Source organism: Emys orbicularis, chromosome 1, assembly GCF_028017835.1.
Source record: "Emys orbicularis isolate rEmyOrb1 chromosome 1, rEmyOrb1.hap1, whole genome shotgun sequence".
Lineage (NCBI taxonomy): Eukaryota > Metazoa > Chordata > Testudines > Emydidae > Emys > Emys orbicularis.
In genome coordinates, this window is record NC_088683.1 from 362,667,644 (window position 1) to 362,694,003 (window position 26,360).

General features: G+C 43.9%; 1 protein-coding gene across 1 annotated transcript in view; it reads left to right on the plus strand.

Moving 5' to 3' along the window:
- The window catches only part of CLPB (ClpB family mitochondrial disaggregase), a 140,097-nt gene that overhangs the window by 71,794 nt on the left and 41,943 nt on the right, over nucleotides 1-26,360 (plus strand). The window contains exons 6-7 of the mRNA XM_065423387.1: nucleotides 7,156-7,253; nucleotides 23,360-23,474. Coding sequence (XP_065279459.1) covers nucleotides 7,156-7,253; nucleotides 23,360-23,474 — 213 coding nt within the window. The remainder of the gene's footprint in view (nucleotides 1-7,155; nucleotides 7,254-23,359; nucleotides 23,475-26,360) is intronic.

The following is a 26,360-nucleotide window of genomic DNA, read 5'->3' on the forward strand; positions in this document are numbered from 1 at the left end:
TTGGAAAACATTGTTAGGAACCATTAAGAAAGAAATAGACAATAAGACATAAAATATCATAATGCCACTATATAAATCTATGGTATGCCCACATCTTGAATACTACTTGCAGTTCTGGTCACCCCATCTCAAAAAAAAGTATTTTAGAATTGGAAAAGGTACAGGGAACTGCAACAAAAATGATCAAGAGTATGGAACAGCTTCCGTGTGAGGAGATATTAAAAAGATTGGCACTGTTCAGCTTGGAGAAGAGACGACTGAGGGGGGGATATGATTGAGGTCTATAAAATAATGAATGGTGTGGAGAAAGTGAAGAATGGAGGGTTATTTACCCCTTCACATGACACAAGAATAAGGGGTTACCCAGTGAAATTAATAGGCAGCAGATTTAAAACAAACATAAGGAAGTACTTCTTCACACAATGCACAGTTAACCTGTGGAACTCATTGCCAGGGGATGTTGTGAAGGCCAAAAGTATAACAGCGTTCAGAAAAGAACTAGATACGTTCATGGAGGATAGGGCCTTCAATAGCTATTAGACAAGATGTTCCTAATATACTTAAAGAAAACTTCTTTCTATTGTCCTTAGCCCTGCCAGCCATGGATTTTTCCCTGATGGCTTGAGCTTCTTTTATCAGTTTTCTACTCTTCTTAACTTCTAATTTATATCACTTGCTATCTATTTCCCTTGCTTTCCATTTGATATATGTTGCTTTTGTGTTTCTAATTGCTGTTTTTTCTTCGCCACAGATCCAGGATGGGCTTTTAGGCAAAGTTGTCTTCTTTCTTGATTGTGGAATCTTGGCTTTTTGGTCATTTAATATCTCCTCTTAAAGAACTCCCAAATTTCATTTTAATTTTTCTGTCTAATTTTTTCCTCCCAATCAATTTTGCTCATGAATTTCCTCAGCGTTTTTAATTGCAGGAAATTAGCCCTTTTGAAACACAAAGTGTACATGTATTGCTGGTTGGGCCGGTCTTCTGTTAGCCCATATGAAATGTAATCTGATCATGATCACTTGTCACTAGGCAACCACTAACTTCCAGTCCAATGATTAATTCATCTTTATCCATCATAATAAGGTCTAAAACAGAGTTATATTGTGTTTGGTGCAATACCTTTTTGCATTAGAAGGTTATCATCTATAATTCCTAGAAGCTCTAATGATGTGTTACTAGTGGCTGCATGAGACCTCCAGCATATGTCTCCCAAATTAAAGACCCTCATAACTACACAGTTTGGTTTTCCACACAAAACAGACAAGTATAGAAGGGATAACTCATCCTGGTTTGATTCAGTACTTCTGTAATAGACCCCCAGCAGTACTCCCTCCCTTCTTATCATTGATCCATATGCATTCAGCACACTGCACTTCTGAGTTATCAATAACTCCAAAACAGGTATTAATGTCTTTAATGTTGAGTGCCATTATTCCCCTTTTACCCACTCTATCCTCCCTGAACAGATTATAACCCGTGATTGTAACATTTGAATCATGCAGATTGTCCCACCAGATTTTAGAATGGCCAATTAGATCAAATTTCTTCCCATCAATGAGAATTTCTAATTCCTCTTGCTCGCTACCCAGACTCCTGGCACTGGTATATAAATCATTGAAAAAAAATTCTTCTCTTCGCATTCTTTGTTGCATTGATTTAATTTGTTCATGACATGGCTGAGTTTGAGTTTGTACCACATTTGCCTTCTTAGCATCCTCCCCTAGCATTTCTAGTTTGACGCCTTCCTGACTGCTCCAGCTAGTCTCCAGCAGAGAAATTGAGTCCTCTACCCATGAGATTCAGGCCGTCCTGTTTAACAGCACCCTCTCGGACTGAAATGTGACCCAATGTGCCACAAAACCAAAACATTCAGCTAGTGGTTCACCTCCAGTATTTCTTCCTTCTGCAGTTCATGCTTCCTTGGAAGGGTCTTTGGAAAGATGCTTTAAGAGAAATGTCAGGGTTTATCTCATGCCCTGACATGAGGACCTGTATAAATCATGTCAGAGACTTGGGACTTTCTCCTTCATCCCTTACTTGGTGAGCTCCCACTGACTTCAATGGGAGATTTATCCTTGAGTAATGGCTGAGGGTCAAGCCCTTATTGTCAAATCAAAATGTGGGTTTGGAACTGGTTTATGAAGAAACAGCAAAAACGAGGTGTAGGGGAGAGAAGGCACTGGTCTTTGGGCCACATTCTGCCCTCATTTACGTCCGTGTGTAATCCCATGGAAGTTGGTGTTTTCCTGGGTGCAACTGAGGGCAGAATTTGCCTTGATATGTAAATACACTGAGAGGGGTCAATCCCGTGAATCCTAACTGGGGAAAAATACCCATGGACATCTGCAGGAGTTTTGCCTACGTGAAGGACAAGCAGGGATGGGTTCTAAAAGATCTAGGGTGTAATATTCAAATGTTCCTACGGGTCCGAAATCACTCTGGCACTCTTGAAAATTTTATCCCATATTTTACCTTGATGGGATTTGAACATCTCCTGGGGTGTGTGTGTACCCAGTGAAATCCAAGCTGCTGAAAGAATCATTTGAAGGAAGAAGGCCAGACTCTTAGCAGGAATAAATAAATGGAGCTACAGCAGTTTACTCCAGCTGAGGATCTGGCCATGATGTGTTCCTTTTATCTTTCAAAAAAACCCAAAACACCCCAAATTTGATAGAATTACGGGTCTGCAGTGGCTACTTTAGGGCAGCAAAAGCTGTTTAATGTTAATACTGTATGTTAAAAGCTACCTGTGAAATATTTGTGCCTTATTGATTTAAAAACAGGTTTATTTTACTGGAAAAAAGGGTGATCATGCTAATTCAATCACTGAGGACTCGGGAGGACAGAAGTCTTTGTATATTACTTTAACTAGCCATGTAGAGCAATAATAATGTCACTGCTTGTCAAAGCTGATGGCTGATGACATCGTGTAATCCCCAGCAAGTAATACGGGCTGCTATCTCCTGGTGAATTCTTGGCTATTTTGGTGCTCAAAACAAGGCCTTGGAGAGAAGTAACTGTAGCGGCAAATTGCTTTTAGCACACCTGAGTGTGTGGGTAGTGCATGTAATTAGTTTCAGTGTCGGTCAGGTCTGAGGAGCTGGCTGTGGGTCCAGAAAGAGGCACTGGCATTCAGTGTGTCTTTCTTGGGCATCCCCAACAGCATACATCTTTATAGGTTTAGGTTTCCCCCAGTTCTGTGTGGAATATATCTTTTGTTTAAATAGAACTGTGTTTGCCCTAAAGAAACTGTGGACCTGACCCTGCAAAACCTTGCTCTCTTAGAACAGAATTCTGCCCTGAATTCCATCAAGCGTGCTGGGGTGCAGTGCCTGCACGCTGTGCTATGGGTTGGGTCCCTAGGAGGAATTCAGCTAGAAAGACACCCGGCAGCACACACCAGACGGTGAGCTGCACCAGCCATACAGAGAGGGGGCAGTGTGCTCCCTGCTGTATGCCTAGCCATTCAGGGTGAAGCTACCTCTCCCTGCCCGATTTCAGACAGCTAGTGCTCTGGGCAATCCTCAGGAGTAGGGACTTCCCTCCCCACGGAGATTTTGGCTAACCCCGGAGCAGTGGCACTGGGGGTCAGGGGGGAGAGGCGGGGGGCCAGAGCTCCTTGCGCTTTCTCCTCACCTGCACTATAGCAGGAAGCCCTGACTGTGAAATGAGAGTGACTCTGCTTCTGTCCGTCTGGTTTTCACCTTGGAGTTTACGTTATACAAGTGAAAATTAAAACCCTTTGCCAGCTGGTGAAGATGATTGTTCTGTTTGTACCACAGCAGCTCTGCTGACAGTTGTGTGGGTTACTGTAGTTATCATTATCCTCCTGTGGTGCCTTCAGTCGGTGCACAAACAAAGGAAAGGAGGGTTAGTGGGTGTCTCATTTGGGTGGCTCCCCTGAATTTTAATTATTCTGCTCAGGCTTCTTTGCAAACAGCAGCTCTCACTGACAGCACCAGGACAGGGATGGTCTCATGATGATTCCCAACAGATACTTCGTCCGTGTCACGGACACCAAAGAAGGGTGATCTACGAAAGAGAGGGTCAGGACTAGAACAGTGAGAGGAGGTCTGCACTAGGTCCATTGGTAGAACTGCAGTCTGTATGATAGTTTGCAGAACATCCGATTATACTGTGTGCCAGGTTCCAAGTAATGCAATTTATTCTCCTCTGTCCACCTCTGGCAGAAAAGTAATTACCTACTGATGTACATATAGCCCCATCAGTGTTGTTTGAGCCCCTCATAACACCACTGTGAGGTGCTGAAGAATTATCCCCATTGTACAGAAGAAACTGAGGTATTGAGAGAGAAACAGAAATGACTTGCCCCAAGGTCTTACCTGGAGTCTGGCAGAGCTGGGAATGGACCCCAGGCATTGGTACCTACGCTCAGGCATGTTGCTGAGTCCCATCTCAGCAGCTTGTGACTTAGACAAGAAAGTCACGATAAAATCAGCACTAAGGATCCTTATCTGCCCCGGCCCCTGCCCACCCCCATTTTTGCAGGAGGCTTGGGAAAGCTTCAGTCTCTCCTACATTCTGTGCATAAGATTGTCCTTTTCATGTGGTGTTTTCCCCCCACTAGGAGTTATTAAAAACTTGCCACCGAATAAAACAGCATCATTCTGTGCGGTGCCAGTGCCCGCCCATCCTGAGCCCTATTGACAGTTATCTGGAATCTGAAGGAATTCAAGACAAATTGTTAAGAGGATGGAGTTAATAAAATTTGAAAAATTGAGACCTGTCACTCCACTAAACTTTTTTCAATACCACTGACAGAAACATATTTCCCCAATGAATGACCTTATGCAGCTGCTCCGGTGCCTCGTTGCTGCACTGATGCTAGGAGTGAACTAGCATGCTATTTATCAAATATTATAAGCTAGAGCCTACTAATACGAACAGGGGGAAGGGGGAGGTGGGTGCCTTGCACAGCCTGGGGTGTTGCCCAGGTGTTGATCCCCAGCTAGAGACAGCTAGTGGGAGGTGACAAATTGCCTACTATTAAGGATCTAAAGGTTGGAGCCCTCTCAGGGTGCACACAATAGATTGCCAAGACTGCTCTGTCCAAAAGGCTCTGCTCTCTGGACCAGCTGCTTGGCTTGTGGGGAGGGAGGGGGGCAGAAGGGGGGAAGGCGAAGGAAGGTCAGGCCAGGGCCCTTATGAACTAGTAGCCACTTTCATGTTCTATTAGCAAACGGAGTGACACCGTTATTTATTAAAGCGTAATATTTTATTGAGGTGAAATCGACCAGTTGTATGAGTCAGGTTCTATCAATTATTGTGGCAATTAGTCAAGTCATCAAAGCCATTAACAGGGGGATTAGGCCAATAATGGATAGCCATTATTGATAGATCCAGGACAAAAAGAAACCCTCAGCCCTCCTGAAATGAAAGCAGACCTGGCCTCCAGGATATCTTCATTTGGAGAGCCCATAAAACTTTTCCCCACTCCCTGCCCAAACCAGCACAAACTGAAGAGGTTTTTAAAAACATCAGGGCTGCAGGTGCATTTGGGGGCCACTGTCTCTTTAAAAGCTATTGAGTGGCCAGCCCAGGCAGTATACAATCTCACCTGTCCCAGTCATATTCTTTATTTGCAATGACAAGGCTTGCAATAGAAATTACTCTGTGTCGAATGTTTATGGAGCACATTTTTCATTCTGTAAGCAAATATAGATCCCCGATGCCAGCGCTTAAAAATGGCTAATCTCTCCAGTTCGTGATAGCAAAGAGCCCTCTCAGCGACAGCTCTTCAGTTTAATATGATTGCTGTTCACTGTTCCTGAGTGCGGATAGTGTGCTTTGTGCAGCAGACTACATTGTAGAGGCAAAAATATAGCCTCATCAGTATATGTTAATTGAAGCAACTGAGTGCTCGTTTCTGAGTTTGCTCTTCCAAATCACCCATGTAGACTAGTGGGAAGGAAAGAAGTGCAATATTTTTAAAATCTTGGTCTAGTTGAGGGGATGGCATAATACTGCTTTGGTGCTTTGCATTTTTTCTTAGCACTGTACAGATATTTACTGTCTACCTCTCCCAGGAACCCCTGTAAATCCCCATTTTACCGACGGGCAAACAGACAATGAGTCGTTGTCAGAGCCACTGAGTAGAACCCTGGAATCCCTGGCTCCAAGCCCTCTGTGCTTTATCCACAGAACGTCTCTGCTTCTCAGGGTTTCACAGACCACTCTCACTTCAGAAGATATTGACTGGCTAGTTCATTCAAGCTTGCTGGGTAGAGCCTCAGAGCTTTGCGTTACAGGCAAATTGAACATTTTCATAGCGCTCGTTTTCTGGTTGGAGACAGCAGGCTGCAGTACATGTGGTATGTGGCGTTGAGATGTATCTCTGCCTTTGCAAGTATATCGTGAAATGCTAGGATACCCTGTGTCTCATCCATTGAGATCTCTGATGCTTGAATCGTTGACTACTTCCTTAGACATCCTTATTACATCTACCAATCCTAATCTTGGACCACCATAGCTAGTGGACCATATTTTGCCCTACGTGCCACCAAGGCACCGGGGATCAGTTGATTTGACCTTTTTGCCATCCCTAGTTCAGTCTGGTTCAGATGGTGATGGGGCGGTGGGAAGCTTTCTCAGTGTTAGGACATTGTATGTAGAACTTCTCTCATGAGGGTGCCTATCGGAGTCTCTCTGACTGTTTTTGTAACTCACAAAGAGATTAGTTGCCCCGATGAAGAAGAACCACTGCTGAAATGCAGCCACTTCTGTGGCAGAAGGCAGCAGCTGTTTAACAGGCCACAGCAATCCAGACAACAGTTCAGACCAGGAAGTGAAGAAGAATACCGTATCCAATTGAAACTGCAGTAGTTCCATGGAGCTGCCATAGGCCCAGTAGCTGGTGCTTTTATGAAGCTGTGTTTTGTTTCGGGCACTCCATGTGCTTTCATCATCACAACAGCTTTTCCCTGCCAAGCCGATCGTTACAGTGACACTCTCCTTTTGTTGTTCCCCTGACATCCTTACGTGTGCCGGTTGTACATTGTCCCTTTCTGATCTGAATACCCCTCAGAGCAAAGGTTAGAAGAGGACACTGGGGAGCGTGGGGGTCGCAAGTTGTGCTTCATGTTTATTCTGCCCCATGTTTGAACTCTGATCCCTCCTTTTCCCCCTGTGATCAGGTGCCAGCCCCCTGCAGAGGAATGAAATGGGGCACACACCACTGGATTATGCCCGTGATGGGGAGGTCATGAAACTTCTGAAAGCGTCGGAAACAAAGGTGAGTCTTATTCAGGTGACTATTTCCTTTTCAGGCTTCAACGAAGGGGGCCTGTTCCAGCCCCTATACCTTCTGGAAGGATATCTTAGCATGGTTATATCTCTGATCCTTTCAGTGTCTCTGGAATGACATGCAGAGTATCTTCCGAAATGACTTAAAGTTATATGATGTATAACTCAAAAGTGTTAGAATTATCTTCAGATATATCTGGGGCCACCTGTTCTGCCCCTTGTGTTGCTTTTTGTGGCTTATCGTTGAGATGCATACCACAAATAAGATCACCTGTTGTCTGCTTACCCCAGTAGCCTCTAGGCAGAGTATGGTAAAATCAGATTGCTGTCTCCGTCTTCTCTTCTGAAACGCCTGGGATTTGTGAGTTCAAGACAGATCCTTGTATGAGGCCTCACCTAGCGGTTGAGTCTCAGAACTGGGATCTGGGAACTGCTGAGCACCAATCTTAACTTCTGGAATGGCCTTGGGCCAGTCACCTAACCTCTCCCAGAGTCATTTTCTCCCTCGATACAGTGGAGTCATACATACTGCACAAGGATGTGTTTGTAAAGGGGAGAAAAAAAACACAATTGCAGTAATTGACATCAGCAGTTGCAGTAAAGAGCCCAGGAAGTGAATAGGCCTGGAGCGGGGGAAACTTGCAGTGCCATTATGTCCATTTTATATATGGGGAATGGAGACACAGAGAGGCTAAGTGACTTACCCAAGATCATACAGATGAGTCTGGCAGAGCAGAGAATTGAACTTGGATCTCCTCCATCCTTCTTCTCTTCCTTGTAAAGATAAAGCTCCTGGTCATTAGATAGGGAGAACTGACCCCAGTATTAAACAGCATTTAAAGTTATTAGGTACAAGTATTTATTAAAATAGTAATGACATCGTTATGAAGTAGTAATAATGATTTGTCCTTCTGGAGTGCTGTTCTTCCAAGAATCTCAAGTCACCCAGTGCATTAAGCCTAACAACCCCCCTGTGAAGTGGGTAAGTATCAGTGTCCCCATTTTACAGATGGGGAAGCTGAGGTCCATACAGGTTAAGGCCCATGTTTTCAAAAGTGGCCTCTAATTTGGGGTGCCTCCATTTTTGGTTACCCAGCTTTAAACATTGAATCTGCCGTCTTGAAAATGTGGGCCTAAAAACTTGTCTAATCTTGGAAAATGAGAGGTGTGTTAAACTGTGTTAACTAGCCTGCTAATTACATGGTTTTAAGCAAAGCCTAGCATCTAGGGTAGACAAAGTAAAAACACATTAACTGTCCATGGTCAAACCTAGAGCCAAGGTCACACAGGAAGCCTTTGGTGGAGCTAAGAGTAGAAGCCAGGTCTCCTGGCCACTAATCCCCTGCTCTAACTACTAGACTAATGCCACGTCCTCTTGCGCTATGCACTGCTGTTACAAGGAAGAGCTTGAATGTGGCATTTCTCCATAGAGCTGGTGCTTCTCATATTAGCCCAGGGCATTGCTTGGAGTGAGCTGTAACAGTCAGGGCTGCTCTTTAGAAGTTTTAAAACAGAAATGTTGAAAACAAAATTCTTGAATCATTGAGAGGAGAAAAAAAATCATCTCTTGGTTAAATGGCCTCTGGAGTCCAGTGTCAGCGAGTGAGTAGATGGAGGAGAGAGAGGAGATAAATATATGTGGATGTTGCTGATGAAAATGATTCAGGGTGTATATAAAACATAAGTCTGTGCAGCTGGTTTGCGATGAATATTCTGCTGAGGGGGATGTGGTGGTAGCAGGGTTGCATTCCCACTCCTGCATCTGCATTTCCACTGAGAGTCTTTGAGAATTTATTTCTCATTTTAATCACAGTTGGAGAATGAATTGACAGGACTATTCACCAGATAGACATATCCCATATATTTTATTTACATATCCTGGTGACAGAGTAACAAGGAGTTTTCATATGTATTTTTAAATCTGTTTTTAAAAAGAATTCTGTGCATGCTTCTACTGTGTTATAAGAATCTTGTTTTGTGTATAGACCAGCTGATTCATGTTGCTAAACAAGCTAATGAAACTTGAATGCGTTGCCAAACAGACAGGGCTAAGAGCAAAGGGATAGGCCAAAGTAGGTAAATAGGTGGTAAAGAGGCCAGGTTCTTGTGTGACTTTTATTGCTGGTGAAAGGTGGCAGATTAACAGCCCTGAAGACTGAAGTCCTTATGTTTATCCCCAGAATAGGGGAAATGAAGGCATCTTCCCCAACATTAGCTTGATGGTGTGCCTCAGCTCAGTCACTGTGCCAGTTCTGTTCTTCACCTCTCTGCTGAGGCTGCCAGTAGGAAAGCCAGTACGGATTGATAGTTCTGGTGACTTCAGGCTTACCTAAAGCTGCACATCCCTGTCACAGCCAGAACTAGAACGTAGATCTCCTGTATCCCAGACATCTTCTTAAACCATTAGGCCCCCGTGTTCCTGCTGGCTTCTTCTTAGGCCATGCCCTTCCTGTTTTGGACTTCCATACTATGCAGAGCGTCCATCTATGGAGTTGCACATCAAAGATAGAGCAGGATCCTAATAACCACATAAGAAGCAACGATCTCGAGCCAAATTTATCCTTGCTGTAACAAACCGAGTTACTCCAGGGATAGATTTGGCCCTTGATGTGAATGAACTGACACCCAAAATCTCCAAAGACTGGCATTACTTAAGTAGCTTAGTTTGTATCCCTGACACGTTTTCCAGCTGAAAACAAATATATAATCCTAGTTTATTTAATCTTTTAAATTCCTTTTCCTGTAATGTAAAAGAGGTTGTGTCCTACACATGCCCAGGTTCTCTGCAGACATTCAGCCCCACTAGCAGCTGTGCTTTTGAACCTCTGTTCTTTGAATATTTTCCCGTAAATGAAATCGTGGCTGGGAGGGGTGCCATACTGGATAAAGAATAATAAAAGCCAGTGATCACAATTACCAGGCTCGTATTAGCAACTGGGAGCCAGGGATTGCTATCTCAAGGTGAGGTCTGACAAAGCTAATAGAGTGTCTCTCTTATTAAAAAGATGGGTTCTCCTCCTTTACATTTGGCACTATGTCGCAAGAACCTCTTAGCCCAGGTGAACCTAGGAGCTTTGTTGCCTCCTGCCTAGCACAAGAAGAGCAAAGTATCAGTCTCTGCATCTCTTTCAGAGCACGTAACACCGGTGTAATCCACTTATATGGCAATGATGTTCCATAAAAGTTTAATCAGGAGAACTAGAGATCAGTTATCCGAGGGAGAAAACAGTCCCCATTCATAGCACTTAAACACGGTGTAATGGGGTGTCACTTTCACTGGTGGCTGGTCACCTGCCCAGAGAATATTTGACTAAAGTAAAATGGAAACAAGGTCAGGCTCTCTTTGTGATTTCCTCTCTGGTAGTGCCAGTATAGCAGTAACATGATGCGTGGCCGTGCATGAGCCCTGGCTTTCACTGACTGCCCCAGTCACTGATCATGGGAGTTCATTGGTCTCAGGGTGACAGGAAGGAGGCAAGCAGTGCAGATTAAGGAACAATTGTGACTTGCTTTGTAGGGAGCCTTGTCCAGTCGTGCACAGGGAGAAAAATGGTTGGTGTCAAAAATCAGTGAAAGTTATGTCTTGCTACTAAACAGAGAGTGAGATCCTGACCCCCCACTCCAGCCCCTCTGTGGGTAAAAGGGCTGGAGCAGTGTGAAGGGGCTCTAAAAGCCCCAGTTCAGACTGGAGGAGGAGTCCTCTGGCACAGACACCGAAGAGACAGACGTAAGGCTGCCTCCTTAGGACTGGTGCTGGTGTAGGGAGCGTGCCAGGGATGGGGGGGTGTTATGGGTCCGGTTGCAGTCCACAGCCCTGCAGACATTCAGGGCTGTGCTGCAGCCCATAGACAAATCCAGGGCTGAGTTACACCAGGGGCCTCTCCAGCCCTGGAACAGGTGGGCAGAAAGCCCCTTGAACCGCACATCCTCCTGGGCTGCAAGGTCTTTGCGGTGCCTCCTAGAGTCACAGCACAGAGTCACACCAAAAGAGCTAATGAAGACAGGTCCCAGAACTTCAGTCTTTCCTCCCAAACTTCGGCAGGTTGCTGTCATCAGCTATGTCAATGTCTCCATGACCCTCTGCAGTCCTTGCTCTGCCATCACCCTTATGGCTAAGAGGGCAAGAGTCGTTTTCTAAGGCAGAAGTGCTGCACTTCATCCAACCAGTCTGGGGTGCAGGAGACTGGCACGAGTCCAGCCCTCTCTTGGAAAATCAGCTCCACCACATTGCAGGCCTTTGGAGCAAGAGTTTTGCTTCTGCCCCCAAATTTGAGACTTCAGTGTGTTACATTAAAAACAAAACAAACAATTAATAGATTCTAAAGCCAGAAGGGACCGTTGTTATCATCTAGTCTGACCTCCTGAATGACACAGGCCAGAGAACTCCCCCACAATAATTCCTAGAGCAGAGCTTTTAGAAAAACATCCAATCTTGATTTTAAAATTGTCAGAGATGGAGAATGCACAATGACTCTTGGTAAATTGTTCCAGTGGTTAACTATTCTCACTGTTAAAAACGTATGCCTTATTTCCAGTCTGAATTTGCCTAGCTTCAACTTCCAGCCATTGGATCGTGTTATACCTTTCTCTGCTAAATTAAAGAGCCCATTATTAAATATTTGTTTCCCATGTTGGTATTTATAGACTGTACTCAGTTCCCCTTAACCTTCTCTTTGTTAAGCTAAACAGACTGAGCTCCTTGAATCTGTCACTAGAAGGCAGGTTTTCTAATCCTTTAATCAGTCTTGTGGCTCTTCTCTGAACCCTCTCTAATTTATCAACATCTTTCTTGAATTGTGGGCACCAGAACTGGACACAGGATTCCAACAGTGGTTATACCAGTGCCAAATACAGAGGTAAAATAACCTCTCTGCTCCTTCTTGAGATTCCCATTTATACACCCCAGGATCACAGTAGCTCTTTGGCCATAGCATCACATTTTGGAGCTCATATTCAGCTGATTATCCACCACAACCCCCACATCTTTTTCAGTCATTACTTCCCAGGATAGAGTCCCCCATCCTGTAACTATGGCTGATATTCTTTGTTCCCAGATATAGGCATTTACATTTAGCCATATTAAAACACACATTCTTTGCACCCAATTTACCAAGCGATCTAGATCTCTGTGAATCAGTGATATGTCCTCTTCATTATTTACCACTCCCCCAATTTTTGTTTCATCTGCAAACTTTATCAGTAATGTTTTAATGTTCTCTTCCAGGTCCTTGATAAAGATGCTAAATAGCATAGGGCCAAGAACCAATCCCTGTGAGACCCTTCTGGGACCGCTCAATGATGATTCCCCAATTACAGTTACATTATGAGACCTATCAGTTAGCCAGTTTTTCATCCATTTAATGTGTGCCATGTTAATTTTATGTCATTCTTGTTTTTTAATCAATATGTTGTGCAGTACCAAATCAAATGCCTTACAGAAGTCTTAAGTATATTGCGAACCTAGTGAGCAGCGAAGAGAGGAGACACCAACAGAGGAAGTTTGTGTGGGAGTTTGCCTAGGGGGAGAGCCCACAGAGTTTCTGCTTTTCAGGCTTGTACGAGCAGTAAATACATTATCTGAGGAGGCTCTTGATACATTACATGGTAGAAAAAATGGATAGTGAGGGATCTGCTATTATGACCTGCACAGGATGCGCCATGTGTGTCTTTCTCCTAGAGGAGAGAAGTGACTTGGTCTGTACGAAGTGCAAGCTGGTCTCCATACTGGAAGCAAAGGTCAAAGGACTGGAGGTCCAAGTATCGACCCTGCATTGCGCCAGAGAAAATGAAGACTTCCTGGATAGAAGTCAGGATTTGGTACTGCGGGCACAGCATGCCAAAGAATCAGAGAGGGCAGTGGAGGGGGGACTGAAGAACAGTGAAGAAAGTTGGAAAGGAGTCGAAGGGGGCTGGCAGTTCCTAAAAGATGTAACACTGGAGGCTCAACATCAAGCTATTCCGCTGCAGAGGAAGGAAAAGAAGAGAAAGAGGAGGTCAGTGTGGCTGCACAAGGAACTTTTGAGCTATTTAAAAAACAGGATACACACAGGAAATGGAAAGAGGGGCATGTCACCGAGGAAGTATACATGGGAATAGCACGAGTGTGTAGGAACAGAATCAGGAAAGTCAGGGCAAAGAATGAGTTCCAGCTAACAAAGAATGTAAGGGACAACCAGAAGGAGTTCTTCAAATATGTCAAACAAAAAAGAAAGATCAAGGACGGTGTGGGTCCCCTGCTCAGTGTTCAAGGTGAGCTGGTAACGGAAGATGATAGGAAAGCAGAGCTGCTCGGTACCTACTTTGCGTCAGTCTTCTCACCAAAAAATAACATGTGACTGGATGACTAGTGAAGTTACCACCGAAAATAAAGAAGGGATGCAAATCGGGATAAAGAACACATCAGAGATCTTCTGACCAATTTGAATGAATTCAGATCAGCGGGGCCAGATGCTATTCACCCAAGAGTACTGAAGGAATTAGCTGAAGAAATCTAGGAGCCACTGGCGATACTATTTACAAACTCATTGATGGTAGGAGAGGTCCCAGAAGACTGGAGAAGGGCTAACCATCTTTAAAAAGGAGGAGCCGCAGAACAATAGACCCGTCAGCCTGACTTCGATACCTAGGAAGCTACTAGAGTAATGTATAAAACATTCAATTTGCAAATACCTGGAAGATGAAGCGGTAATTACTAGCAGCCAGCATGGATTTACTAAGAACAAATCATGCCAAACCAGGTTGATTTCCTTCTTTGACAGGGTAACTGGTTTGGTGGATGGGGGAATGCAGTGGACATAATATACCTGGACTTTAGCAAGGCTTTTGACACAGTCCCACATGACATATTGATAAGAAAGCTGGAGAAATGTGGGTTTGGTGGAACTACCATTAAGTGGATACATAATTGATTAAACAACCACAAACAAAGAGTAACTATTAATGGAGTGATGTCAGATTGGAGGGACGTCTCAAGTGGGGTTCCACAGGGATCTCTTCGGGGTCCGGTCTTGTTTAATATTTTTATTAATGACCTGGGTGTAGGAATAGAGAGCATACTGATCGAATTTGCAGATGATGCAAAGCTGGGGGGTTGCAAACACTTTGAAGGGTAGAACTAAAATCCAGAGGTATCTTGATAAATTGGAGAACTGGGCTGGGGACGAAAAAATGAAATTCAACAGAAACAAAGTGATACACGTAGGGAAGAAAAACCAAATACACAAATACAGAATGGGGGATAACTGGCTTGGCAGCAGCACTGCTGAGAAGGATCTGGGGGTTGTGGTGAATCACCACCTCAACTTGAGTCAGCAGTGCAATGCTGTTGCAAAAACAGCAAATACAGTTTCAGGTTGCATTAACAGAGTCAGGGCATGCAAATCATGGGAGGTGATAGTACCACTTTACTTGGCTCTGATTAGGCCTCAGCTGGAGTACAGTGTCCAATAGTGGTCACCAGTGTATAGGAAGGATGTAGAGAAACTGGAAAAGGATCCAGAGGTGAGCGACAAAGATGATCAAAGGGATGGAATGCAAGCCATAGGAGCAAAGGCTGAAGGAACCGGGTATATTTAGTTTGGAAAAGAGGAGATTAAGCGGGGACAGTCTTCAAATACTTGATAGCAATCTTCAAATACTTGAAAAACTGCCATAAAAAAAGATGGAGAAAAGTTTTTCTCTTGCCACGGAAGGCAGGAAAGAGGCAATGGGTTCAAACTACAGCATAGCAGATTTAGATTAAATCTCAGGAAAAACTGAAAGAACAGTAGGACAATGGAACAGATGGCCTAGGGAGGTTGTGGAAGCTCCTTCACTGGAAGTTTTTAAAAGGAGGCTGGCTAGCCATCCTGTCTTGGATCGTTTAGACACAACAAATCCTTCATCTTGGCAGGGGGTTAGACTAGATGACCCTGGCGGTCCCTTCTAGCGCTATGATTCTATATTATGTCAACACTATTACCTTTATCAGCCAAACTTGTAATCACATCAAATAAAGATATCAAGTTCTTTTGACAGGATCTAGTTTCCATAACCCATGTTGATTTGCATTAATTGCATTCTCTTGTTCTTTATTAATCGAGTCCCACGTCAGCTGCTCCATTATCTTGCATGGGATTGATGACTGACAGGCCAAAAATTACCTGGGTCATCCCATTTACCCTTTTTAAATATTGGCATAACATTAGCTTTCTTTCAGTCCTTTGGAACTTCCCCAGTGTTCCAAGACTTATTGAAAATCAGCATTAACAGTCCAGTGAGCTTCTCAGACAGCGTTTTTAAAGGTCTTGGATGCAAGTTATCTGGACCTGCTGATTTAAAATATCTGATTTTAGGAGCTGCTGATTAACATATCCTCCCAAGATACTACTGGAATGGAAAGAGTATTATCATCATTGTATAATATGACTAGAATCATAGTTATGAAGCTTTTCTTGAGATTAAATCTGCCACAGACTACATCATCTGTTTCCCCTCAAATACAACAGAAATATTTATTGAACACTTCTGCCTTTTCGGCATTAACATTGATAATTCTACCATTTCCATCTAGTAATGGACCAATATAACTGTTAGGATTCCGTTTGTTCCTAATATAGTTTAAAAACTCCTTATTTCCTTAACTACTGGCCATGGCTTTCTCCTTGTGTCCCTTGGCTTCCCTTACCAATTTTCTACAATTACTAACTTCTGATTTATATTCATTACTATCAACTTCACCTTTTTTCCATTTGTTAAATATTATTTTTTTATTTTTTACAGCTGCCTTCACCTCCCCTCTCACCCAGATTGATTTTGTAACCAGTGCAGCCTTTTCCCTCAATTGTGGGATTGTGGCTTTTGGTGCATCTAGTAAGGTGTTCTTAAATGATTCCCAATTGTCATTGACAGTTTCCTGATTACATTCTTCCTCCCAGCTTTTTTGGCTCATAATTATTTTCAGCTTTATGAAATTTGCCCTATTAAAGCACCAAGTATATATATTACTACTCTGGACTTTATTCTGCTTACACCTTATAAATGTGATCAAGTCATGATCATTTGTACCTAAGTTACCATTAACTTTTAGTTGTGTGGTCAGTTCCTCTTTGTCTGTTAGGACAAGGTCTAATATAGAATTCCCTTATGTCTAATATAGAATTCCCTAACCCTAAAACACTTTTTGAATTAAGAAATTGTCATCTGTAATGTTTAGAAATTCCAAGTAGCATGAGACCTCCCGCATATGCCACTCAAATGGAAGTCTCTGATGATCGCACAGGTTATTTTTTCCCCTACACATTATAGATAGGTGCATAAGGAGCCGGTCATCCTGTTCCCTTGTATGATTTGGTGTATGTAGCAGACACCAATTAATACCCCATCTTGTGCTTGATCTGTTAGTATATGATCCATAAGCATTCAAGATCATTTTCTTCTGAGTTATCAGTGACTCAGAAACAGGTAATGCCATTTTTGAGGTAGAGTGCCCCTCCCCATCCCATTTTGGCTGCTCGATCCTTCCTAAATAGGTTAGAACCATTGATTTTAACATTCCTGTTGTGCGACTCGTCCCACCAGGTTTCAGTAACACCAACTAGATTGAATTTATGTTCATAAATGAGCAATTTTAATTCCTCTTGTTTGTTACTCAGGATCCTAGCATTAAGGTAGAGCAATTTATTTTTTTTTCTTTTCATGTCGTTTGGTTTCTTGATTAAGTTTATTCACAACATCTTGATTTTTGTGCTGAGTGCTCATATCTTCCCACTTTTTACCTCCCCTTTTGCTATTAGTTTAACCCCCTCCTGACTACTCTAGCCAACCTGTTCCTGTGGAGATTGGTCCTCTTTCTACTGAGGTGGAGGCTATGCAAACTATACAGCCCCCTCTCCCTGTAGAAGGTGGGCCAATGTTCCACAAAACCAAAGCCCTCTACCCTACATCACTTACCTAGCCAGCGATTCATTTTCAGCATCTTCTGCCTTCTGTTTTTCTGTGCTCGTGGAACAGGAAGGATCTCAGAGAAGATTGCTTGGACATTCTTCTTCTTCAGCATGCTTCCAAGTCCCCTGAAGTCGTCTACTATCTGCAAGATATCCCGCGATGCAGTATCATTAGTGCCAGTATGAACCATTACCAATGGTTCCTTGCCCATAGACTTCAGAAGCCTATCCAGGCTTAGAGCAACCATCTCATATCTTGGCTCCAGGAAGGCAGTACGCTATCCTGTTGTCTGCCTGTCCCTTGCAGAATGTTCTTTCAATTCTTCTGAGTATTGAATCTCCAGCAAGGACTGTATGTCTTTCTTGCACAGCTGGAGAAATCTTTGTGGATAAGCTTGATTTTCTTATAGGTTGGGCCAAGCTTCCATCCATACCTGTCCCATACAGCTATGCATTCTCTTGGACCAGCTGGATCTAGAGAGGTATCTTTTGTAATTTCCATTTTGAGGACCCAATTATTGATAAGAAACTTCTAGCTGTGTGGAATTCCTCCTGCTTCTCTTCTCTCTGATGGCCCCAGGCTGCCTATGCTCATCTGTCTGCAATCATGCACAATGCTGCCATGACCTCTTGCGGTTATGAACTTCCAGGCCTCCTCTCTGACTCCCTCTCTCACTGATTCCTTTGTGACCAGCTCTATTCTGCTTGGAACCTGGGGTACTGGTATTTCCTGAATTTGGTTGTCTAGGAACTCCTCAGCTTCTCTGATTCTTAGTAGCGTCTCAACTCCCCCCCCCCCCCCCCCCCCCCCCCCCGTTCAAGAATCTTTTCCTCCCAGTATGGCCACCAAATTCCACTTCATGCCCAGGAAATCCCTTATGTCGTCAGGCAGGAAAGAGTCACTGCCACTGCCAGTCACTGCCACTGTTCCATCGGTGGCCATCTTGATATCATACACAGTGCTGAACCTGGAAGGAAAGGCTCTCACAGTCCCTTTCATAACTCCACTGTTAGCTGCCTCTGTTCACAGCTTTCGAGTTCGCCTAGCAAATGACGACATCTTCCCTGCTTAGCTCACCTGAGCTCCAGGGGCAGAGACTTCAAACAGCTGGGCTGATCAAAGGTCCAAGGACTTACTCAGGGGCCCACAGCCCAGCTATGCAGCCTGTACACAGAGAGCGAACAAACAACAGTCAAACAAACAATCCACAAAGGGACCAAACACACCACTCACTAAGTCCTGCTACCTCCAAGCACAGAAGTCTGTAGCTGAGCCTGGCGCTACTCCCTCCGAAACTCCCCTGTTAACTGCCTCTGTTCGAACAAACTTCTTCTAGGTAGGGTTAGGAAGAAAGATCCTGTTTGTCAAAAACTTGAAGGGTCTCTAGATATTACAGTGATGAATGCAGTATAAAACCAAGATAGATGGGCAAGGATACTGGCCTGATCTCGAATTCTGTTTTTTATAAAATGGTGGGTTTTCCTCTTCTATTTTGTTCTCTGCTGTCTCCATTTTGTGAAAAGTATCGAGGTTCTGAAATGTGTTGTCTTTCTGGTGCAGAATGAAAACGAGACCTTGGGAAAAAACTAGAGAGAGACCAACCCCAGGACAGCCAGGCCTGATGGTTAGGGCACTCACCTGGGAAGTGGGAGACCCAGGGTCAAGTCCCTGCTCCAAATCAGGCAGAGTGGGGGCTTGAGCCAAAGGACTCTCCTGTCTTACTGGGCTGTTGGCTATTCCAGAGGTGTCTTCCTCTGTCTCTCAGAAATTCCGTCCTGGACCTGAGAAACGTTCCCCACAAAACCTTTGCGAAACATGAAATAGAAAAACAAAGTCACAGGAAGATGATGGTGCTGGTTTTGCCTTCACATAGGTCTTGTCTACACATGTAAGCCGTACCATTTTTAACTACACCAGTATAGTTAAAGCAGTCCCCCCCACCCACCCCCAAGTGCGAATGCAGTTATACTGGTATGAATGGGTTTATATTGGTATTGGTTATTCTCATACGGGGAATTATGCCTTCTTTCTTACTGCATAGGCACTGTAATAATAATCTGTATGTGTCTAGTAGGTCATATCTGGAGCCCTATCAAATTGACGGTCCATTTTGGTACATTTCACAGTCACAGCATTTTAAAAATCTTGAATTTCATGATTTCAAATATTTAAATCTTAAATTTCACAGTGTTGTAACCGAGAGGATCCCAGCTCAAAAGAGGGTCATGCAGGGGGGACACACCCCTATTGTAGGGGGGTCGTTGTATTGCCACCCTTACTTCAGCACTGTCTTCAGAGCTGGGTGGCCGGAGAGTGGCGTCTGCTGGCCAGGCACCCAGCTCTGAAGGCAGTGCTGACTCCAGCAGCAGTGGAAAAGTAAGGGTGGCAATACCATATCATGCCACCCTTACTTCTGTGCTGCTGCTGGTGGTGCCGCTGCCTTTAAAGCTGGGCATCCAGAGAGCTGCATCTGCTGGCCGGGCGCCCAGCTCTGAAGGCAGCAACGCCACCTACAATAGCCAGATTTCACAGTCCATGACATGTTTTTCACGGCTGTGAATTTGGTAGGACCCTTTTCATATCCATTTCCCAATGGGCTGATCAGCACTGCATTAAGCACTGTAGCTGTGGGGAGCCTGAGTGACCTGTTTATCCAATCCCAGTGTAACGTAAGTGTTTCCCTGTTTCAAACACAGCTGCAGTCATAGGACGAGGGGGTGGAACACAATAACGCAAGACAGAATTCAGTTCAGAAGAGAGAAGCGGGCATGCGCTCACTCAACACGGTGGTGCCTCTTTTGAGTGGCCTGCCCTGAAAAGATGCTCAGGCAGAGGCAACGGGAGGGATTCTGCAAAGCACTGGCTTGTCTTTGCTCATGGTGACGTTAAAGTGCAGACTCTCTTTGTGAGCTGAATAGTCTCGCTTCCTTCCCCGAATGTCTTGTGTCCTCATGTTTTAAATTCTAACAGCATGTGTCACAGGTGCTTTGGCCTTGGTCTTCCAGAGGGAGACGGTTCCCAAAGAGACGAGCACCACAGTTCTCTTCCATTACTTCTTCTGTTGTGCACTCCCTTCCTTTTACATCTAAACCAGAACGGATCATATGGATTCCACCAGCACAGCTTATATTCCTCACACTGCTTTAAAAAAAAAATAAAGTATTTGTCCTGATATATAGAAAGACATAGATATATAGAAGGAGCTGCAGTAGTTTGAGCTTGGTGATATATACGAAGCCTGCGGGAGATACACAGTTGACACACTGGATTCTATCCTCCATGTGTCATTCCACTGGGATCAGCAGTGAAGTTATTGCTCCATATGAAACATCAGGACTGATGGGATCTCTCAGTTATACAGTAGACTGATCGCAGCAGCCAAAATTGGATTGTTTGCTATTTATTTTTTTTAACTTCTGTCAGGGTCACTACCATAACAGGGAAACACTGGCAAACTGGCTGATGTGTTTTATCCACTCTGGCTGCTGCAGCTTTCGCAGCAGAGTTGGCTTTTGTTGTGAGAGTGTCACCTTCAGAAGACAGTTTAAATGCTTAGATTGTACACCAGTCGGAATCCCAGGTGTTCCCTTAGAAAGACCACCTTTTAGCTAAATCTCTGCATCGCATCAAAGTCTATTATCAGGGTGCTGTATTTTCAGTGTACCAACAAGGTATAATTGTCTAGTGGTTAGAGCACAAGAGTGTTAGCCAGGAGGCTTGTGTTCAGTCCCACTGACTCACTTGTTGACCTTGAGTAAGTCACATGCAGAGGGATGTACAGACGGCCACCTTTGGTGCTCTGCTGAGGAATTGGATGGTCAGACAATAAGCAGAATTTCCAAAGCAGAAAGCTGGCCTTGTTTGTCCTTTGGAAAACTGCTATCAGTACTGGGTGTCAAAGCTACCTGGATACCCAGTCACAACTGAGTGCCCAGTCACTGGAATTTTCAAAGCATCACTGCTATGTTCTTCGGGCCTTTCTGTTCTCCTTGTTTCTAATTGTCACAGCTTCCCCCAGTGCAAGCTCACTGGAAAGGCAGATTTTTTCCTATTAAGTTCCAGGTGAATTCAGAGAGCCACAGTGTACTCCAGGTTCTTGACCAGGAAACCAGGGCTAAGAACCCTACACTTGTGAATTGTAACATGGGAATTTTAAAAGGGAAATGTCTGCTCAAATTACTCAGAGTTGACCAATTCAAGTCTCCTGACAGAACCCCCTTTAAATAGGACGTCCCTCCTGACACCTTTGCAAAATACCTTTTAAAACATTGCTCTAAGGTTTGTCTTCTGCTCATATGTAGATGTTTGTCAGCTTCTTTTATGTTGAAAAAACCCTATCAATTGATCCATCGTAGGCTTTTTGTGCTGTCGCCCATCACCAGTTTCTGGGCACTTTCCATGTAAAATTTGACTGGCAATAGCAAACTCCCTAGTGGACGTCATGTGGTCTCTGGTTCTTCTCTTTTTGTCAAGTTATAGAAATCTCTGCTCAGAGTTGGATTTTTTTTAGTTTCGAGTTGAGCAGTGGGGGATAGTTGCAGCTGTGAATGTCATTCTGGTCATGGTGGGAAAGGCTTTCTCAGAGTTCGCAGCATTTCCTAAAGATGGTCAGAGCCTGGATTCAGCTAATCTCCTGAAAGTTCATTCCACATCTCGCTCTGGGCTTTGTGATCTGCCTTGTTCCAGAGGAGTACCACTGGCTTGGTGGTTCAGAGATGGAGGCACAATGTCTAATGTAGCTGGGCCTGGATCTGTTCATGATTTTAAGGCCTTAAACTGTCAGGGGAAGGGAACTGGGAGCCAGTGGAAGGACTGAAGCACAGGCCTGATGGGCTCACAGTGGCCTAACCCATGAAGGAGGAGGTGGGAAGCTGCACATTGAACCAGCTGGACGCTTGACATTGTTTTCGGCTTCAGATACAACACATTTCAGTAAGAGTGCAGAGAGAGCAAATGCACGAATCACTGGGCCCAGCTCCTCACGCAAGAGGAGCAGGACTGATTTCCTTGTGAATTGGAGCTGAAAGAAGGCAACTACTCAAAGTAAACAAACTTCTGTCCATGACCCCTTTGTACATTCTGTGTATGCAAAGCCCTTTGGGATCTTTCGAGTTTAGGCCGTTCTGTGCCTCATTTTTCCAGTCCATGAAATAGGGATAATAATGGTTCCTCCATACTTCATAGGTTGTTGTAAGGCTTAATTCATTAACGAATGTAGTGTGTTGAGACCCTTGAATAGAAGATCATAGAATCATAGAATATCAGGGTTGGAAGGGACCTCAGGAGGTCATCTAGTCCAACCCCCTGCTCAAAGCAGGACCAATTCCCAACTAAATCATCCCAGCCAGGGCTTTGTCAAGCCGGGCCTTAAAAACCTCCAAGGAAGGAGACTCCACCACCTCCCTAGGTAACGCATTCCAGTGCTTCACCACCCTCCTAGTGAAATAGTGTTTCCTAATATCCAACCTAGACCTCCCCCACTGCAACTTGAGACCATTGCTCCTTGTTCTGTCATCTGTCACCACTGACAGAACAGCCGAGCTCCATCCTCTTTGGAACCCCCCTTCAGGTAGTTGAAAGCAGCTATCAAATCCCCCCCCCTCATTCTTCTCTTCTGGAGACTAAACAATCCCAGTTCCCTCAAGATGCTAAAGAAGATCCAGATATTATTATTAATTAGTATTTTTATTTATTGAGATAAGCAAGCTCACGCTTGTTGTTCCATGGCTGGGCGATTCAGTAGGTAGTGCTCTTCCCACTCAGTGCTAAATCACTGGCCTAGCAAAGTACCATCTATTGGTGCCATCTTTCAAATGAGATGCACAATTAAGTTTCTGATCACTCTTAGTCATTAAAGACCGCCCAGGTAAAATCCAGCTTGGCTAATTACATTCTGCCACCTAAATTCCCCCCTTCATTTTCTCCCAGATACAATATTTTTCATTTTCTTTCCTAAATTTGTACAGTATTGCACTGGGTGCTGTTAACAACTGCCAGTCCCACCCCACATATAGCTGCTTTTCAGTGATTAGGAGAAGTGATCCCTGTGTATAATTCATATATATGTTTGCAAAGCATTTTAGGGTCCTTTGCATGAAAGGCACTATATAGACATTAGTTGTTGTTTGATGAGAAAATATTTTGCTCATAGTATTTGTTTCCTTTCCACAGTTCCAGGAGGAGCAGCGTAAAAGAGAGTTAGAGGAACGACGCAGATTTCCACTGGAGCAGCGGCTAAAAGAGCATATCATTGGGCAAGAGAATGCCATAGCAACAGTGGGAGCTGGTAAGATTAGTTACTATTAATTGTTCTACATCCTACAAAAAAGAGAGCACGTAGTATTTCCTAAATCTGTGATCCTGGACTAAATCCTCCCAGATGATTGTGGTGAACTGATGTGCAGAGGTGGGATGGGTGCCTAATTCACAGGGAGGCCCAGCAGGTTTTTCATTGCTGCAGAGGGTTCATGCTCATTGCTTGAAGGGACTGGGATTCACATAACACAAGAACTAGGGGTCACCTGATGAAACTAATAGGCAGCAGGTTTAAAACAAACACAAGTAAGTGCTTTTTTACACAACGCACAGTCAACCTGTGGAACTCCTTGCCAGGGGATGTTGCGAAGGCCAAAAGTATAACTGGCTTCAAAAAAGACTTAGATAAGTTCATGTAGGATAGGTCCATCAATGGCTATTAGCTAAGGTGGTCAGACATGCAACCTCATGCTCCAGCTCCACCTCCACCTCCAATTGCCAGAAGCTGAGACTGGACGACAGGGGATGGATCTCTCGAAATTGTCCTGTTCTGTTCATTCCTTCTGAAGCATCTGGCAGGATACCAGGCTAGATGGATCATTGGGTCTGACCCAGCATGGCCGTTCTCATGTTCTTGTGGGGGGTTTGGTAGGGACATTGATTCATCTGGCCAATGTAGGATGACATTGACTGGCATTGAAATGTGGATTAATATCTAGTCTTTCTGGATCAGAAGTGTCGTGATTCCAGTATGGGACCTCAAGGAGGCATTTTTACACAGGAATAGATTTGAGAGAGGAATTGTCAGGGCTCCCGTCTGTTGAATAGAGGATCTTCTCACCTCTCCATGCAAAAAGACAGAGCAAGATTTTCTGTGCGCTCTTGTTGACTGGTTTGTTAGTAGGGCTTCCAGATTAACTGCTCCACTGCTTACCCTCAGCGCTAGATCTTGTCTCCTCCAGCGTGTAGTGGTGCCCATCATTTCATTTCAGTCTCAATGGAGCATCATGATGTACCTGGAACATAGGAGAGTCATAAGGAGGACTGTTTTGCACAGTCCTGCTGGAATGGTAGGCAGCAGAAAAGTGGGGAGGGTGCCTACTCTTGATAATTTTTCAGACACCTTATCCCTCAGTGGGGAATTGACCGAATACTAATAGAAAGGGAATAATATCAGAAACCTCATTTCCTACAGCACTGCCTACAGATATCTAAGGCTGCTAACACCAAGGATTTAGTTCATTTATTTTGCATTGCAGTGGGGAGAGTTGTTGGGATTTTCCCCCTTCTAAGAGTACTTGGATAATCTTAAGAAAGGGAAAATGGAGGCTGAGCATCAGAAAAAGGTTTGATGATAAGATTGTTAAAGCTGTGGCATAGTCTCCCAAAGGAAGTCTTGGAAACCTCTCTATGTGGAATACTTTAAATCCAGATTGGACAAAGCATCAGAAAACATACTTCAGGGAACAGTCCTGCACAGGCCAGGACTGGCCAAAGTGACTTAATAACTCTGTGTCAGCGCTAGTGTCTGTAGTTCCGTGAATGCCTCCCATCATCTGCAGTGTTGTTGAAGCTGTGTTGGTCCCAGGCTATTAGAGAAACAAGGTGGATGAGGTAATAACTTTTTTGGGGCCAACTTCTGTTGGTGAGAGAGACAATCTTTCAAGCTACACAGAACTCTTCTTCGGGTCTGGGAAACCTAAATACAAGGTTGAACAGGTTGTTTAGCCTAAGTAGTTAACAAATATTGTAAGGGACCATTCAAGGTTGACTCTATTAAATTGGTTAGATCTGACAAGATCTCAGGCTGAGGTGGAAACTGTCTACAAATGTTGCCAGGCTGTGAATACCAAGTAGGGAGAGGAATTGTTTAGGGAATGAACTGTGGAATGAAACCCCCCAAGAGCCATCACAAACCTTACCACCTTCCACTCCAAGGCCAAGATATATTTCTTTGACCTTGCCGTCCTAACGTTAACTTATAGCAATGTGTACATTTATTTTTAAAAATTAAATAAAAATCTACCAAAACAAGACTTTCCCCCAGAGAGAGGATGAAAAAACAGACAACACGTGACAGATGTGTTGGCTTAACACACTAGTGGAAGTTGCTCAGATGTTACAGTGATGAGCGCAGTATATGAACATATACAGAATAGAAGGGAAGGGTATATAACTAGCAGTCATAGAACAGCACTGGGAAATCGCTGTTACCGAACTTATTTCTTGGATAGGGTGTTGCAAATTCTCTTGCCGTCTAAAGCTTCACTTATTTTGGGTGATCACTTTATTTCTTTTGCCCAATTCTGTAAATAATAATGAGTGCTAATTTACCTGTTTCATTTACCAAAAAGAAAAAGAAAATTGTCCACCGTGTTCATTGATTCCCACAGTCTCCTAAAGACCGTCCTGGAGTCTTTTTAATGTTGATGAGAGGCAGTCCATTAGGAAGGATGTCTTTAGAGAGCAGGTCATTGATGTCCTGTGATGATGGTTCTCTGAAGGTGTACATTTTAGTGGATTACCCATCTCCTTTACCACATAGTTCATATTATTAATTGTTCATGTGTTTTATTTTCACGTCCCTCTTCTAACAAACGCTGCATCCGTGTGAGATGCCTCATGCTGAGCCCAGCGGTTTATAGTTCTGGAGCTACAAGGGTTCCACATGTAGGTGCAGAGACTCTCAAGTGACATGCATTGAAAAGTTTTACCTATGTGCGTAACTGTTTTCATACCTTTTATTGGTCACGCTCAGAGTACAACTGAGGCCCTCAGTCCCTAGGGGGTCGAATTAGGCCAGTTTGTGGCAACTCAGAGAGCTGTTACTTTCCCCTTGTGGCTATGTCTTGTGCTCCAGAGTCTAAGCTTTCGTTGTTTTAAAAGGAAAAAAAAAACCCGTAAGATTCTAGCCCTT